This window comes from Vipera ursinii (assembly GCF_947247035.1).
Source record: "Vipera ursinii genome assembly, chromosome: 5".
Lineage (NCBI taxonomy): Eukaryota > Metazoa > Chordata > Lepidosauria > Squamata > Viperidae > Vipera > Vipera ursinii.
The window spans coordinates 28,103,535-28,119,815 of NC_139518.1; the positions used below are offsets into that span (position 1 = coordinate 28,103,535).

The 16,281-nt window shown below is 35.6% G+C and overlaps 1 protein-coding gene across 8 annotated transcripts in view; it reads left to right on the forward strand.

Annotated features, from left to right (window-relative positions):
- LOC310641546 (phospholipid scramblase 1-like) overlaps positions 1-4,955 on the forward strand; it is a 52,130-nt gene extending 47,175 nt beyond the window's left edge. For all 8 annotated transcript variants that reach the window (XM_083364705.1, XM_083364709.1, XM_083364707.1 and 5 more), the window contains 2 exons: positions 3,478-3,639; positions 4,480-4,955. In XM_083364705.1, the coding sequence (XP_083220831.1) occupies positions 3,478-3,639; positions 4,480-4,536 (219 nt within the window). In that variant the 3' untranslated portion in view covers positions 4,537-4,955. The remainder of the gene's footprint in view (positions 1-3,477; positions 3,640-4,479) is intronic.
- Positions 4,956-16,281: the final 11,326 nt, after the last annotated feature.

Consider the following 16,281-nt stretch of genomic DNA (forward strand, 5'->3'; position numbering starts at 1 on the left):
GGGGGGGTGTTATACCTGTCAAGAGACCAGGAATGAACCACCCCAGGCACCAATCCATAAATGGGAGACTACAAGGAACCCTTGGTCACGTATACATATAGATTTTGCCGGACCCATCCAGGGCCAAAGTTTCTTAATTGTAGTAGACAGCCACTCTAAATGGCTGGAAGTCACACCCCTTAGAAAAACAACATCCCAAGCCACTATTCAAGCTTTACGAAAAATATTCGCGACGCACGGCCTACCTGATACCATAGTTTCTGACAACGGACCTCAATTCACCTCTCGTGAATTTCAGATCTTCGCTATGAAGAATTGTATTAGGCTGGTCACGTTGGCGCCGTTCCACCCATCGTCGAACGGAATGGCTGAAATTATGGTACGATCCACAAAAGAAGCGTTAAAAAAATTCGTTAAAGGGAACTGGCAGAGGTGCCTCAGCCAGTTCCTCTTAGCACAACACACAACTCCATGCTCTACAACCGGCAAATCACCGGCGGAATTGAGATGGGGGAGAAGGCTAATAACACGTCTGGACAGACTACACCCCGATACATATCCAGAAGAAAAACAGCACCCCCACCCCGCCCGCACACTCAACCCAGGTCAATTGATTTGGGCACGATCATACACAGATAAAAACAAGTGGGTCCAAGGGACAGTAATAAAACAAACAGGGCCCATCTCATACCTTATAGCTACGCAAACACAGGGCATCATACGCCGCCATATTGATCAGCTCAGACCCAGACAACCACCACACAATTCTGAGCAACCAGCCAATCCCGACATACAACCCCCACCGGAAATGCTGCCTATCCCAAACCAGGAAGAAGAACACCAAAACGAGGATCCAGAACCAGACCACCCTCCACCCCTTCGCCGCTCAACCAGGAATCGGAGACCACCCACCTACCTAAAAGACTATCAGTGGGCAGGTTCAAACATCCAAGAGGAAAGAAACGCACCAGGGGAGGGGTAAGGGGTGTGTTATATATGTAAACAGTTCCGTAATAGATATGTATATATGTTAACAGTTCAAATAATACTGCAGCAGCAAAGTGTATAAACTAAAAGCCTCCTGACAGAAAAACACGCGGGAACTTTGACAGCTGTCAAAGTTCCCCGCACAGCGCAGGCGCCACCACTGACAGCTCGCGGCTGTCAAACTCCAGACTACGAGGAAGCCTGAGCTGTCAAAGCATCCACCGCACAGCGCAGGCGCGACCACTGACAGCTCGCGGCTGTCAAAACACCAAGCCACGCGGAAGCCGGAGCTGTCAACGGAAGACGACGCGGATTGGTCCCTGCCTGACACGGCGCCAAAATAAACACCTCTGATTGGTTCTCGCTACCAGCTGCCGGCTATAAAAGCCGGACAAGTTATTCTATGTTTGCCTTGCTCTTAATAAACCTGTTGTTACTAGCCTGTCGTCCCGAGTGGTCCTTCGGCTACTTCAATTTGGGTCTGGCTAATCTAAAGAAAAGAAGAAATAGGGAAGACATGATAGCAGTGTTCCAGTGTTTGAGGGGCTGCCACAAGGCAGAGGGGGGCCAGGTTGTTCACCAAAGCACCAGATGAAGGTTGAGAAACAATGGTTGGAAATTGATCAAAGAAAGAAGCAAACTGGAAAGAAGGAGAAACTTCCTGACAGTGAGGACAATCAACCAGTGGAACAGCTTACCCCTAGAGATCATGGGCACTCCATCTCTTGAGATTTTCAAGAGGAGACTGGATATTCATCTGTCTGAGATAGTATAGGTTCTCCTGCTTGAGCAGGGGACTGGACTATGAAATATGTTGGCTAAACCTGCACCCTCTAATATTAACATTCTCACACTTAAAGCTAATTTGTGAGCTATTCTTTGTCAGTTGTGCAACTGTTATTCTGGAACCACTTGAAACAAATACTATTTTAAGTAATATATTCATGTTAACAGTCATAGTTTATGTGATAAGATGAGTTTAAATTTCTCCAGCTTTCTCAATCTTTTATCATTTCTTTCCTTAATTGGGTGAGTTATTTTGAAAGATAATTTTGTTATCACTTGTCAATTGTAGTCCCAAATAGGAAAGAATAAAGTAATATATTTCAATTGAAACATATTCCAGGCCAAAAGAAAAAAAACCCCACTGCCGTTAGTTCTGATTAGGATTGGGATTTATAAAACTACAAAAACACTATAACATTTTAAAAAAATTAAAGGGGAATGGAAGAGAAATTAATAACCGTAATATCTACAATAACAGTAATGATTCTGTTTCTGTGGATAGACTATATTTTAAGGATGTTGATGAAGAAATGACAGATGTGAAACAAATTTTGCTTGATTCAGAGTGGACTCATAGTAATCCAATAGTGGAAGTAGATATATTGAAAAAGACAAAGAAGTTGTTTTTAAAGTGGAATACAAATGACCATGCCAAGAGAATGATCCTTATAAGAATTTTTTATTTGTTATACAAAAGAAGTTGTAAAAGAAGTTTTAAAAATTAAAGGGGAAATGCAATTGATAAATCAAAACAATAACCTGGATAATAATAATAATAATAATAATAATAATAATAATAATAATAATAATAATAATAATAATAATAATAATTTTATTTATATACCGCCCTTCTCCCGAAGGACTCAGGGCGGTGAACAGGGCAGATATAATGTCTTTCCACTGGATTTACAAAAGAGACTTGTTAAAGCCTTGAAGAAGCTTATATGATAAGATGAAGAAGAATTCAAGAGAAATAAATCCTATATCAGTAATTGAGTGAATTAATGATTAAGATTTTTGAGAAATAAAAGGAAAAAAATATATAAAATAGGTTTATTTGATCAAAGGTAAAATAGAGCATTTTTATGAAATTCTGGCAACACATTTTGGATTTTTATGCTGATACCAGTGTTGAAAAATTGATATTTTATGGATTTGCTTCTAGATAAGAAATGGGTTATAGGAAGAAGATATATCTGTTTATAATCTTATAGAAGATGAAGAGCTACCAAATTTGTTTATTCTTGTGATGAAAATTAGAAGTCACTTCTTTATGTTTTTTTCTGTTTCTTTATTTCACTCTTTTCCTTTTCTTTCTTTTTTCTTTTTTTTCTTTTTCTTTTTTCTTTTACTGTCCTTTCTCTGAGTTTAGTTTGTATTTGTTTTTATTAGTGTAATTAAAATCTTCCATAAAAATGTATGTATAGTATACTTATAAATCTAAAGGAGTTGTGCTGATTATCTTAAAGTAACATGATGCTTTTCAATGAATGTAGGATTTATTTATATTGAAATTTCTTATTTAATTGATGATATTATACAAATATTAATTCAGCTACTTTGAGATATTGTCATGCAATCTGGGACATCAGTATGATGTAACAATGTAATAATTTGTTAAATGTAATCTTTATATTAAAATGTTTAATACAGTTTAGGAAGGATAAAATATGTTCTTTTTTCTTTTGTTCTTTTTAAAATCAGGTGAAAACTGTAGATGGGAAATCTACAATTGGAAACATAGTAAAAAAATGGACTGGTTTGGCAAGAGAAGTTGCTACTGATGCAAGCATTTTTCAGATCCGCTTTCCAATGGATCTTGATATTAATATGAAAGCAGTCATAACGGGGGCTTGCTTTCTTATGGTAAGTCCTAGGCCTAAAACATTACAATTCTGAAAACAGTGGGTTCACAAAGCTAGTAAAAAAGAATTTTGGACAAATTAGCTCTTAGCATGGCCCATAAACAACATATCCACTTTCTTTACTGGCAGTACACAGGAGATATAGGATTGAAACTTGGTATGTGTAGGATTATAATTTAGACAGAAATCTTCCCTCTGCAACCTTAGCTCTAGCAGCTCAGATCATCCATTTAATTTGAGATTTTGCTGTGCAGTTAGTTGCCTTAATATGCACTGAATGTAGAGAAGAGTGTGATTTAATCTCTTGTGAGGCAATAAGAGCCTGTTAGTCTTAAGAAATATGTTTTTATGACATCAGCTCCACCATCTATTAGGTGGGTATACAGTATGTAGATTAGATCCATATACTTTTAGGTTGATTAAGTTTCCAGGAAGATGAAAGTGGGGTGAAGATGGAGACTGCAAGAGGTAGTAGTTCACCTGTCCTCAAAAAAACATCATTTGATTCAACTCTTAGAGAATTACCAACTAACCCTCACTTTTTGCTCTTGTGAATAACCTGTGGTGACATTGTGATAAGAAGTGAGGCATTTCTACTTCTACTTTGACAGTAACCTTCTACACTACCAATCATCTTCAGAGGTTGGTAATAAGAGGAGACACTATTTGCACTGCTTCCTTGGAGAGGTTATTAGATATTCCAAAAGTCTTCTCATACATTCAGGAGTTTTTGGTTACTTCAGGTAACCTACATTCAGGAGTAGCAGATGTAAAATATGAATAAACAAGGATTTTAGTCTGAGGTTTTTGACTAATTTTTTCCTATTCTTTTACATTTTAGGATTTCATGTATTTTGAACGTGGAAACAGAAGGAACAATCGTCAACGTAGGCGTTAGTTCAAGTCAGGACATTAAGAATCTTATCACACTGAATTAAGCTTGCAGGAGGAATTTTATTAAAGTTACTTATTTCAATATTTACAATCTTACCTTTAACTATTATACCATTTTATTAAAATACTCCATATAACTCACATTTTTGTCAAATATTGATATACAGTATGTTGATATCTATATCTATATATATATTAATAAAGATATGTAGTATATAAATTTGGCTAATTTTCACTCCGCAAACAGATATATTCCATTTGCCATTTTTTTACTGCTCTTATATATTAAGAATTGCCTTCTGTAATGTTTTCCTTTTTTATTTTATGTAATTACACTGTGTATAGCAGTATTAAAATGTACCAGAGTGGGTATCTCAATATTCAGACAATTAACAGACAAATTCAATAAAGTTGATATTTTCCGCTTTGAGTCATTTATTAAAGGAATCATTAATACACTTGCTTCCTGAAGCTCTAACTTTAGTCTGCCCTCCAACTGGCAATCCTATCCAATATCATAGAATAATATTATTTTCCTGAACTCACAACTATATTTATGATTTAAGCGGCAAAGAGTAGTAAGTGTGCAAGTTCTTTTGAGAGCAAGAATAATTAGATTACCTTAATTGCTTGAGTCAGATTTATGTCCAATAAGTGTTTTAAAGCAAAACCAAAAGACCTACTAGTTCTAGGAGAAAAAAAAACTAGGAGTCATTTACGGCATACAGAATAAGGACTGTAACAGCTACTAAGTAGGACAGACAAAAGACTAGCAGAGCACATTAGCACCAACTATCAATCAGAAGAAATGATGAAAACTCCTTAATCTCTAAACAGACTCGCTAGCACTAATAATGCTACCTACCTGGATAATGAAACATTTCAGGCATGTTCAGGGAGCAGCAAGGATTCCATAACTGTTTTAAAACAGTTCTTTTAACTAAAAATATCATTTGATCATTTAAAAACTTTAAAGCAGCAATATCTTGTCCTGGGACATTTCAGTCTGCCTTTGCTTGATATGGAATTTGAAATAAATCTGAAATCCTCGGTACTCCATGACAACCATGAACCTAATCTGAGTTACTGAGGTCCTTTGTCCCAGAACACTTGCAAAATGATTAGAAGTTGGGGAAATATCTATCCCTGCTCAGATTACTCTCTGGTTTCTTGAAATTGTAAAAATTCTTGAGGCTATAATGAGCAGATTGACTTAGTCACCATCTGGAATGAGCAGGTGAAGATGGCCCTATCAGATTGTTGTGGGGTGTTTTGGAATCACAGTGCATCAGATTAACCCAGATGGACACAAAAGCCCTGGAATCTGGGAGTGCAGGAAAATTTATTTTATAAAAGGGGATTATAAACTTGTAAATTCCTTGAGTTATTATCTAAATATATCACCCCTAGCATATTACTTAACTTCTATGCCTTATTCCATGTGAGCACCCCCCTCTCAAACTAGGAAAAACACAGTTACTTCTGAATAGTATTCTTTATTATTCCTTATCCATAGAAAGAAATCTTGCCAAATCAGAGCAAAAATTTGCATCACTATAGATGGACTCCGGGAATCACTAGAGAGGATTTTTATCCTCCTTTTCCCTCCTCCTGACCAAACATTTTATCTTCACTGTCTCTGCGCCTTCTGGAATGGAGGGAATACAGGCTACATTTTACTACTTACAGTACTTCTATCAATGCTTTTAGTACTAAACTTGCCTTATCTACTTTCTTTAGCCTCTGTATCATCACTATAGGTTTAAAAACCACTTCCATCTATCATTAATCTACTCTATTTCTCTACAAAATTTTTCTAACCACTGATGGCCTTTTCCCCCCACTAAACTCAATAGATCCCTAATTCAAATCTCTTAATCCTTTTTTCCTATCGAATTTAGCCTTTTATCTAATTTCCTTTGTCCTTACCTTTTCTTGAAAGGCCAACGTTTTCAGTGTTTCGCTATGGCAGAAGGAATGCTTTCTCTCTTCTTCCATAGAAGAGTGTTTGTTTCACTCCCAATCTAATGAAAGAAGGATAATTCTCAACTACCCACCCAGTTTTCTAAGCTATTTCATCCTTTCCTGTTGTGTCCTTTGCAGCAAACTCTGGCTTTTCCCACTAGGTTTCTTCAACTTTAGTGCTGGGCATTTTGCTTCGGTTTGCTCATCACCATGTGGCTCCAGAGTTCCAATAAATTCACCTTTTTTCCCCCCTTCCAGATACAGAAGTGCAACTATTGGTGCTTTTTTGGTAGCTAAGCCGTCTTGAAGGGCTGAAAAAGGAAGGAAGAAATGAGCACAGGGACGTGCAGTGGACCAGCAGGAAGCCAACACTAGATTAAATGGTGTTAGACAATTTCTGGCTGGGCTTTCAACCTTTCCATTTTTGGTTGGGCGAGGGTGACTCAGATTAGCTGAATTTCAGGCCTGGATATAATAGTAAGGCAGCATTGATTTTTCTAGTGGAGAACCTCTGGTGAGATAAGGAGCATGTAGTTCTTCTTAATTTCTTGGCAATTTTTTATACCATTGACCATAGTATTCCTCTGAACCTATCTGAGAATTTGAAAGTATGATTTTGATAATTTGGCAGATGCTGTCCCATATCCTGGAGTCTGAGAGCTTATTATGCACTTACCCTGTATTGTCTATTAAGGATAATTTTAAATGTTATTGTATGTCTTCTTGAGTCATTGCTAATTACAACTTGAATAATTAAAGTTATTCATACAAAATAAACATGATTTTGAAGTTTTCTCTGAAAGAAGCCTCCAATTAATGTGTAAACAAAGGGAGTTATGCAATTTGGATTCTTGTAAATTCTTGTAAATATACAATAGATTACACAGAAGAAACTCCACATAATATTGTTATCTTACCTATTACTACTGAGATACATTCAAATATTGCTTAGACTTTCTATTCATCAAGTGGTCCGCAGGGGGCAGTGCTGTTATAGTTTTATGAATATTTCTGATTTTTTTCTTGGAGTTCCATTTCCTCACTTCCAGAAATACATATGCTATTTAATGTTCTAATTATAGTTCTGTATAAATACAATAAAAATTATTCTACAGCTTCTAGAAAGGTATACATATGTCCAAACAAATAAAATACCAGATACGGTACTTTGTCAAAATCTGTTTCTAATTTCTCATTTTTTCCACTTCTCAAAAAAGTCTCATTTTCAGATTATTTTAGCATTTCATATTTTAAACTAGTTGTTTTTACAAAGTGAAGAGTGTTAATGTCATTTCTCTGCAACTTTTTATCATTTGGTAACTTCTTCATGGCTAATATAATCATAATTAGAAGCAGCAATTTATCCCCTGCGGTTAAATCTCCTGATCCTTGCAGAATCTCTAATTTAAGTGTTAAATGGCTGTCTAATCTTTGCTTTCTATCTAAAAAGATTCCTAGGAATTCCTTGAAATAACTTCTTTGAGGATTTAACAAGAACTAAGGAATGAATTTGCTTTATTGGAGACCCATTTCTTCACAGACATTAAATATTATAATGTATGCGTTATATCAGACTGCAGGTCCATACAAACTATTTTTGAAGAAATTCCATACTAAGTTAAAACACTGAGCTTTAGATTTACAATAACAATATGGATATTCTTTTCTTGTTTCCCCCCCCTCATAAGTGTTATTTTGTTTTGTTGACTACTAAGTATCTTCTTATTGTACTATTATTGTTGTATCAGTTTTTCTTCTGCAGATTTCTCCCAGGAAAAAATTAAGAAAATTAAAAAGAAGAAATTATTTGCAACTCCTGAATGAACATCAATATAAAAAAGAGAGAAAAATTGTCTTGCCTCAGTGGGATTGGCCCACCCCACTTATTCTGGAAGAAAGGGCCATTTATGGACCCTGTCAGCCAAGGAATTTCAGCTGCTGGGATCTAGGAAAAAATGTGCTCCCTCCCTTTTGTAACATCTTGCCTCAGGAGGTGAGATTCCCCTCACCCATCTGGCTTTCCAAAAGGGCCTTAAAACTTGGCTCTGCCAGCTGGCCTGGGATCCTGATAGGGGCACTCTGGGCTGGACATTGGTGCGGTGACATAGAAGGCACCATCTCTGCTCTGCTCAAGTCATGAGTTTTTAGTCCATATTTAATTCTTGTAATTTTTAAATTATTTTTATAATTGTTCTTACATTTATGTTTTTATTGCATTGTAAGCCACCCAGAGACACTTTGGGTAGTGAGATAAGCGGCATATAAATTCAATTAATAGGCACACACAGTGTTGCTTGGAGGTAATTTTTTTTGAACTGACCATATCATAATTCTTTCAGCATAAAGCCCTAGTATACGTAGTTTTATAAATGTCATTTTATTTCCCTTCTGCTTCTGGCCAAGGTGAAGAAAGAAATAGTAACTAGCTCTTCAGGGTGGACAAGGAGTTACTGTGCTCTGTGTATCTTTTCTACTAACCAAACCGTAGGGAAACAAGGATAGCTGTGAGCTAATATGTACGGAAAGAAATGAAAGAAAAAAAAGAAACTAGGACTTTTAAACAGTAATTGAACAGCAGTTGAAATAAATGTGATCCCATTAATGTTTCAGATAAGTTTGAAAGTAGTTAAAAAAAGATTTTTGAACATAAATATACCAGAATTCTGAATGTTCCTTTTGAATACTCTCCCACAGGATACTTAGATGAAAAAAACAATATGTGCTCAATTGGTAAAAACATGATTTTCCATTTAATCAGGCTTCTTCTGAATAAGAAAGGATTGTAATAAATGTATTCTTTTTTAAATAGATCTATTTTGTAAATCTATCCTTACTACAAAACAAACTAGGTAGAATCAATTATTTTTCATAGAGCTGCAAGGGGTTACTTAGGTGCCTGACTTCAACCCCTTGCTTAATACAGGAATGCAAATTAAAACATACCAGACCTCAGCTAGGACCATGCTTGAACAAATTCAGTGAAGGGAAGTCTATCACAGTTTTGACTAATTGATTCCACTGTTGCAGTGCTTTTTGTGTTACGAAGTTATTTCTAACATTCAATCAGTATATATTTTTCTGTAATTTAAATTGAATATTTCATGTCCTGCATGTTGTGATGAGAAAGAAGAGGTCACGATCTTCTTCTGAATGGCATGCATTCAGATATTTGAAGAATGCTATCACATCATCTTCAGCTGTGTTTTCTTAGGACTAAATATACCCATGTCCTTCACCCTCTTTTCACAGCTATTAATTTTTAGTCTCCTGATCGTATTTACTATCCTTTGCTGAATCTCATGCAATTTTTTGGAATTCTTTAAAAATATGATGCTCAGAACTGCAGCAGAATAGAATAAAGTGGACCCTTTCCTCCTTTCTTCCATAAATTGTCCTTGTTATATATTACATGGATTTAATCTTTCTCTTTCTTTCTTTCTTTCTTTCTTTCTTTCTTTCTTTCTTTCTTTCTTTCTTTCTTTCTTTTTCTTTCTTTCTTTCTTCCTTCCAAAAATTGTCCTTGTTATATATTACATGGATTTAATCTTTCTTTCTTTCTTTCTTTCTTTCTTTCTTTCTTTCTTTCTTTCTTTCTTTCTTTCTTTCTTTCTTTCTCTTTCTTTCTTTCTTTCTTTCTTTCTTTCTTTCTTCTTTCTTTCTTTCTTTCTTTCTTTCTTTCTTTCTTTCTTTCTTTCTTTCTTTCTTTCTTTCTTTCTTTCTTAAATTGTCCCTGTAATATATTAAAAGATTATATTTATATTTCATTGCTTATTGATCAACTTATATTGCTCACTGTTTTGCATTAATGGAACAAACATGGATGAAGTTATGAACTGTAACAATGGAAATCAAAAGAAAGTCTTAGACTCCTCCATCAGATTTGACCTAACAGTAAAGGTAGAGCTAAAGTTTTATCTGGATGGACCAGATAGTGGGACTAACAAAACTGACTAATCACAAACCAGGATCAGTATAAAAGACAGTGTACTTTGAGTGTCTTGACAAATCAGGAGTGACATAGGCAGGCACTCTGAAAAGAAAAGGAAAAAGAGCTATTAGAGGAAGTTTAGGTCTTTGTCTGGACCAACACTATTAAATTTAGGTTTTGCTCCTCTTAGCTTCTTATCTGTAAAATCTTCATCGTTTGTTGAACAACAGCTAGATAAAGAATATTGTGCTTTTGGAGAAAAGTACCATTCTCAAAGACTCTCCTGATGCTTTGAATGTGATTGATATTTGGGTATATGATATTTGGAATCTAGTATGTTGATATTTCACATCTGGGTACATGATGTGAAATAACACTAATAAAATTATCACACAAAGTATTACCAGTATTAGTAATTGTGGCTGAAACACAATATAGATAAGCAAAGTATTCTGGTTTTCAAAAACAGTCAACAAAATTAAGCTGAGAGAATTTCCATTCAGTATAAAATAGTAATCTGATCATACACCAACAGTTGGAATTCACTCTTATTCCTATGCAATTGCCTTTATCTCATTTTCATTCAATGAAAAAGAGGTAAGATGCCATTAGTTCTGTTTGTGTATGTCTGTGTGCTTGTGTGTGTGTGTGTGTGTGTATGTGTGCACTTCTGAATCAACACTGATTCCTGGTGATTGCCTGGACAAGTTCTCTTGGCAATATTTTGGAAGTGGTTTGCCACTTTCTCCTTCTTAGGACTGAGAGAAAGTTACTGGTCAAAGGTCACCAAGCTAGCTTTGTGCATAAGGCAGGACTAGAACTCATGGTCTCTCAGTTCTAGCCCAGTGCTATACCAAACTGGCTTTCATCATTAGTTGTACCTGTATAAAAATAAATGGATCATTACTTTTTCCAAAACCATCCAATTCAATGTATATAAAATCTGCTATAATTCGTCATCCTGGAAACTATATCAGCTGATTCTTCATGGGTGTGATTGGTTGTTGGGAGTTGCAGGTGTTCCAGTACAGTTTTTTTTTCCTTCCAGACTTTGCCTTCTGTATCACCACTTCATTCCCCAAGTTCATCTCATAGCTTTCCAACTACTTGTTTATAATCTTCTGACAAGGTGAAGCAGATAAAAAGCAGAGTTCCATTGTTTCATTTTCAAAGACAAGGAAATGTTCTTCCCAAGTTTGTAAGTCTACTTCATCTCAAAATGCAACAGTCCCATACACCCTGATTGCATTATTCAAAGAGTAAGGAGGAATGCTGTCTAGATCTTTTTCTGCTTGTTTCCCTCTTTATACAGTTAGTCCTTTGGGTTCATTGAAGACTTACAACTAAGATCTTCAATGAAGGTCATCTATAGACATGGGGGTGTTCCATAGTACAGTTTGGAAGCACAAAATCTAGCACAATGGTTATATTCATCAGTATTAGTCACTTCTCCTTTCTCAATATAGTTAGAGAATGTTTGGTAACAATTAATCAATTTCAGTTATCCTACTTCACATGATCTAGCTACTTGCTCACGTATTGCAGGATCTAGACAGGATCTAAGCCAGTGTTTTTCAACCTTTTTTGGGCAAAGGCACACTTGTTTCATGAAAAAAATCACGAGGCACTCCACCAATAGAAAATGTTAAAAAATTTAACTCTGTGCCTATATTGACTATATATAAAGTAATTCTCTTGCTCTTCGTCAACAGCTCTCAGTCTCTCTCTGTATTTAGTTTTTATAGCAATCATGCTTGAAAAGCTCATCTCACACAGATATGTAGTGGAAAATGGGAGCAATGTCAAAATAGCTTTGTTTGCCAGAAGGGGGAACTCCTTGGCAGTATACAACCAAAAACTGTCCAAAGGTAGATCAGCAAATCTTAGCTTGAAACCACGATTTTGTCTCAGTTCAGTTAGTTCCTCCTGCTCCTGCACCATCAAAAACCACACTTTCGATGTCTGCAGACATGTCATTAATACGTCTGGAAATTGTGTTGTCTGAGAGAGGGACTTTGGCTATTTCCTTAGCTGCTTCAGGTCCGAGCATCTCCTCTACAATAGCTTTGCAGGCGGGAAGTATTAATGTCTCTGCCACAGTGTGCAACTTTTTTGACTTGGCTATAAGTTCAGCAACTTGATAGCTAGCTTTAAGAGCTCTTTCATTTACCTTTGTGGTTTTTCTCATGAAAGTTGCCTGTTTCTCCGTGTTTTCACGCAGGCGAACAAAATAGTCTGCATTCTTGTTTTGAAGCGAAGGGTGTTTCGTTTGGAGATGGCGTTTAAGTTTGCTTGGGACTATAGCACTGTTAGCTAGCTTTTCACCACACACCATGCACAGTGGAGTTGGTTTGTTTGCATCTCCGGTGAAAGTAAATCCAAATGAAATATAGCTTTCGCTATATTGTCTTGAGCTAACCAGTCTGGCGCCCGCCTAGTGGGTGAAAATTTGACATTTTTAAAAAAAAATCTTTCAAATTTTTCAATTTTTCCCACGGCACACCAGGCAACATCTTGCGGCACACTAGTGTGCCGTGGAACAGTGGTTGAAAAACACTGATCTAAGCTATGGAGTGAAGCTGTGTCATGAGGATACGTATGTACTTCAAGATCATTTAGTGAGTTATCTTCAAGCTAATGTGCGTACATAGCGTCTTTCTGGCCTGCAATTATATCTCATCTTTCTAGGTAAAACAGGTGGAAGATTGCAATCCCAAAGATTGGAAAATGTACAAGAACAAAGTATAAAATTCATGTCTTAGTCATCATATTTGATTTGTGCTTAGATTGTAAGCCGCCCTGAGTCTTCGGAGAAGGGTGGGATATAAATGGGATTAAAATAAAATAAATAAATAAATATACTGTACATTAATAAAACATATCATGCGAATTCCAGAGAGACATGGGAATAAGATACAAGTTATAATGGAAAGATCTTATAAAAGGCACTTCTTACTGAAAGGTGAAACAGAGAATGGTATTGCTATATTAAATCCAGACATTCCCAACCAGTGGAGAGACAGAGGTGATTGTCTCGGGAGACAGAATCAACAGTTCCATAGACTACACTTTGACTAAACTAAACTGGCCTTCTCTATTTCCTGATTATCATTATATAACTGTTGGCTTGGACAGTGCTATTTTTTTTTCTTTTTCTTTTTCTTTTTTTCAAGCAGCAAAATCCCTGCCTACTATTTTCTGATTTAATTTGTCATTTTCAGTCAAAAAACAGAGTCTGGAAAGTTTACTATAGTTTGTTACTAAAATAATTGTCATGATAAATTTTCATTTTATGACAGCTGCTAGATTGCTATTCTTATATATCAAGTGAGAGTGAAATTAGCAATCCCATTATATCAACTAAGGTATGTCATGGTGAATACAAATGTTACCTATTATTTTTACCAAATGCTGTCCAACCTAGAAGATGTTAGGAAGCCAAGCAAAAGTAGGACAGCTTTACAATAGAGAATACAAAACAAACCCCCATGTAAGAGATACTGCGAAACTGAAAAACTGTTGAACCATCTTTTTTTTATAAATAATTGGGGCAGTGTCTTTTGTTGTACATCTCACTTCAAAACTAAGGCAAGTATTTTATGCTATTTTAGTCATGTCTGACTAAACTAATAATGGTGCATTGAATAATTTATAATAAGCTGTTTTTCTGGATGTATCATTATTATTTATAAAAAGGAGGAATCTAACTGATTTATAACTAAAATTCACATCTGTCCTTGGCTGCCAGTAGCAGAAGCTTTCAAATAAAATATTAATTTGGTGGTATGAAAGAAGCTATTCTAGTTCAGATGCCATATACTGGGTAGAAGAAAAGTAATACAGGAGCCCCATCTGAGGCCTCGGGAAGCCAGGCTGAAAAATCACAAATCTGTAAAACACCATTTTTCCCTCTGAACCATAAAGCAATTTCAGTCCAAGTCTGCTCCAAACAAATAAGGCAAATTGGTTGAAAGAAAGGTAGCCAATGTGTTTAAAATGTTGGATAGTGTACGTGACAGTGACAGCACACAATGTCTGTTTACAAATAATTGTTCAAGTTCCTAAGACTGGCATTTTGATTGTAAATTGGCTGCAAATTATTAAAACATTAATTTTAATAGTCTAAAGCCTTCTCAAACTGTCTCAATCTTCCCTTAAAAACTTGATCTCATAAAGTATCCACAATAATTATTCATTTATCCATTTATTTTTGTTCTGAATCTTTCTAGAATCTTTATATGATATGATAGAATATTTCCCATTTTGATGCACTTTTATGAACTAGATGTTCCAGAAGCTTTGTAACACTGACCTTGTTTACATATCATGCTTACATCATAACTATATTATGACATAGTGCAATGTGTAAACTAGGTCAGAAAGGTAGAACCCACATAAAATAAAAAAAACATGTTAGTTTATTGAAAAGAAAGGGAGAAATAGAACAAATATTTTGCTGAATTCATTCGATAGCCTTTGCTAAATTGTAATCGAGGAATACAAACTGGATTCATATAACTTCCTAAACTAAATCCATCTAATCTTTTAGGGTTTAGTGCATCATGAATTGCATATTTTTCTTGAACTATTCAGGCAGTCTATTTTGAATACAGAGTAAGTACCATAATTAGTTTTGCTATAGTAAACAACTATCTATACCAAATTTAATAGGCAATGCTAATGGCTACTATAAGTCCTTGAACATTTAAGCAAACTGTAATTTGCCAAGGGATGCTAGAATTTTTTTTCAGCAAAGTAAAATCCCATTTAGAAAAATGAATGTTAAAAAAAAGAATTTAAATTATATACAGTATATCCTTAGAAAGGGTAATTATAAACATTTTCAGTACTGTAGGACAGAAAAAGGTTATAACTTTCCTGGAATATTCAAGACAGGGAGTCCAATTTGGATTAACTACTCGTGTTTTGCAATGGCTTTTACTTTCATTATTAGTAAAGGAAAAAAGAATAAAGATATATGTAACTCAGCATAAATCTACAACACTAAGATCTACAACACTAAACTGTCAGCCAAGTTAAAGCATACACTGTGGAGTATCCAACTTGGCATTTTGGTTAACCCCCAGCATTCCTGTCAGGAACAATGAAATGGTCCCAGTACAGTTTTCCAAAACAGCAGAAATATATATATAACATGCAAGCAGCCCAGGTTCGAATCTCAGAAGGATATGACTGACTGATGAGGACTAATGAGTCCGAAATGCATTTCAGCCTCCCTAAATTCTTTGTTAGTAATTTACACAAATATATGAACTGTCCGGTGTGACTACAGCCTGTTCGATGGCCTTTGAGATAAGGCTGAAAACAGGAAATAAAGATTTGCCCCATGTTTGGGGCCTAGCAAGGTAATCTAAGAGTTAACATATATATATATATATATATATATATATATATATATATATATATATATATATATATATATATATATACAATATATATATATATACACTATATATATATATATATATATATATATATATATATATATATATATATATATATATATATATATATACATACAATATATATATAGGTAAAGGTAAAGGTTCCCCTGCACATGCGTGCTAGTCGTTTCCGACTCTAGGGGCCGGTGCTCAACTCCGTTTCAAAGCCGAAGAGCCAGCGCTTGTCCGAGGACGTCTCCGTGGTCATGTGGCCGGCATGACTGGACACCAAAGGTGCACGGAACGCTGTTGCCTTCCCGCCGGAGTGGTCCCTATTTTTCTACTTGCATTTTTACATGCTTTCGAACTGCTAGGTTGGCAGAAGCTGGGACGGGTAACAGGCACTCATTCTGCTACGCGGCACTCAGGATTCGACCCGCCAAACTGCCGA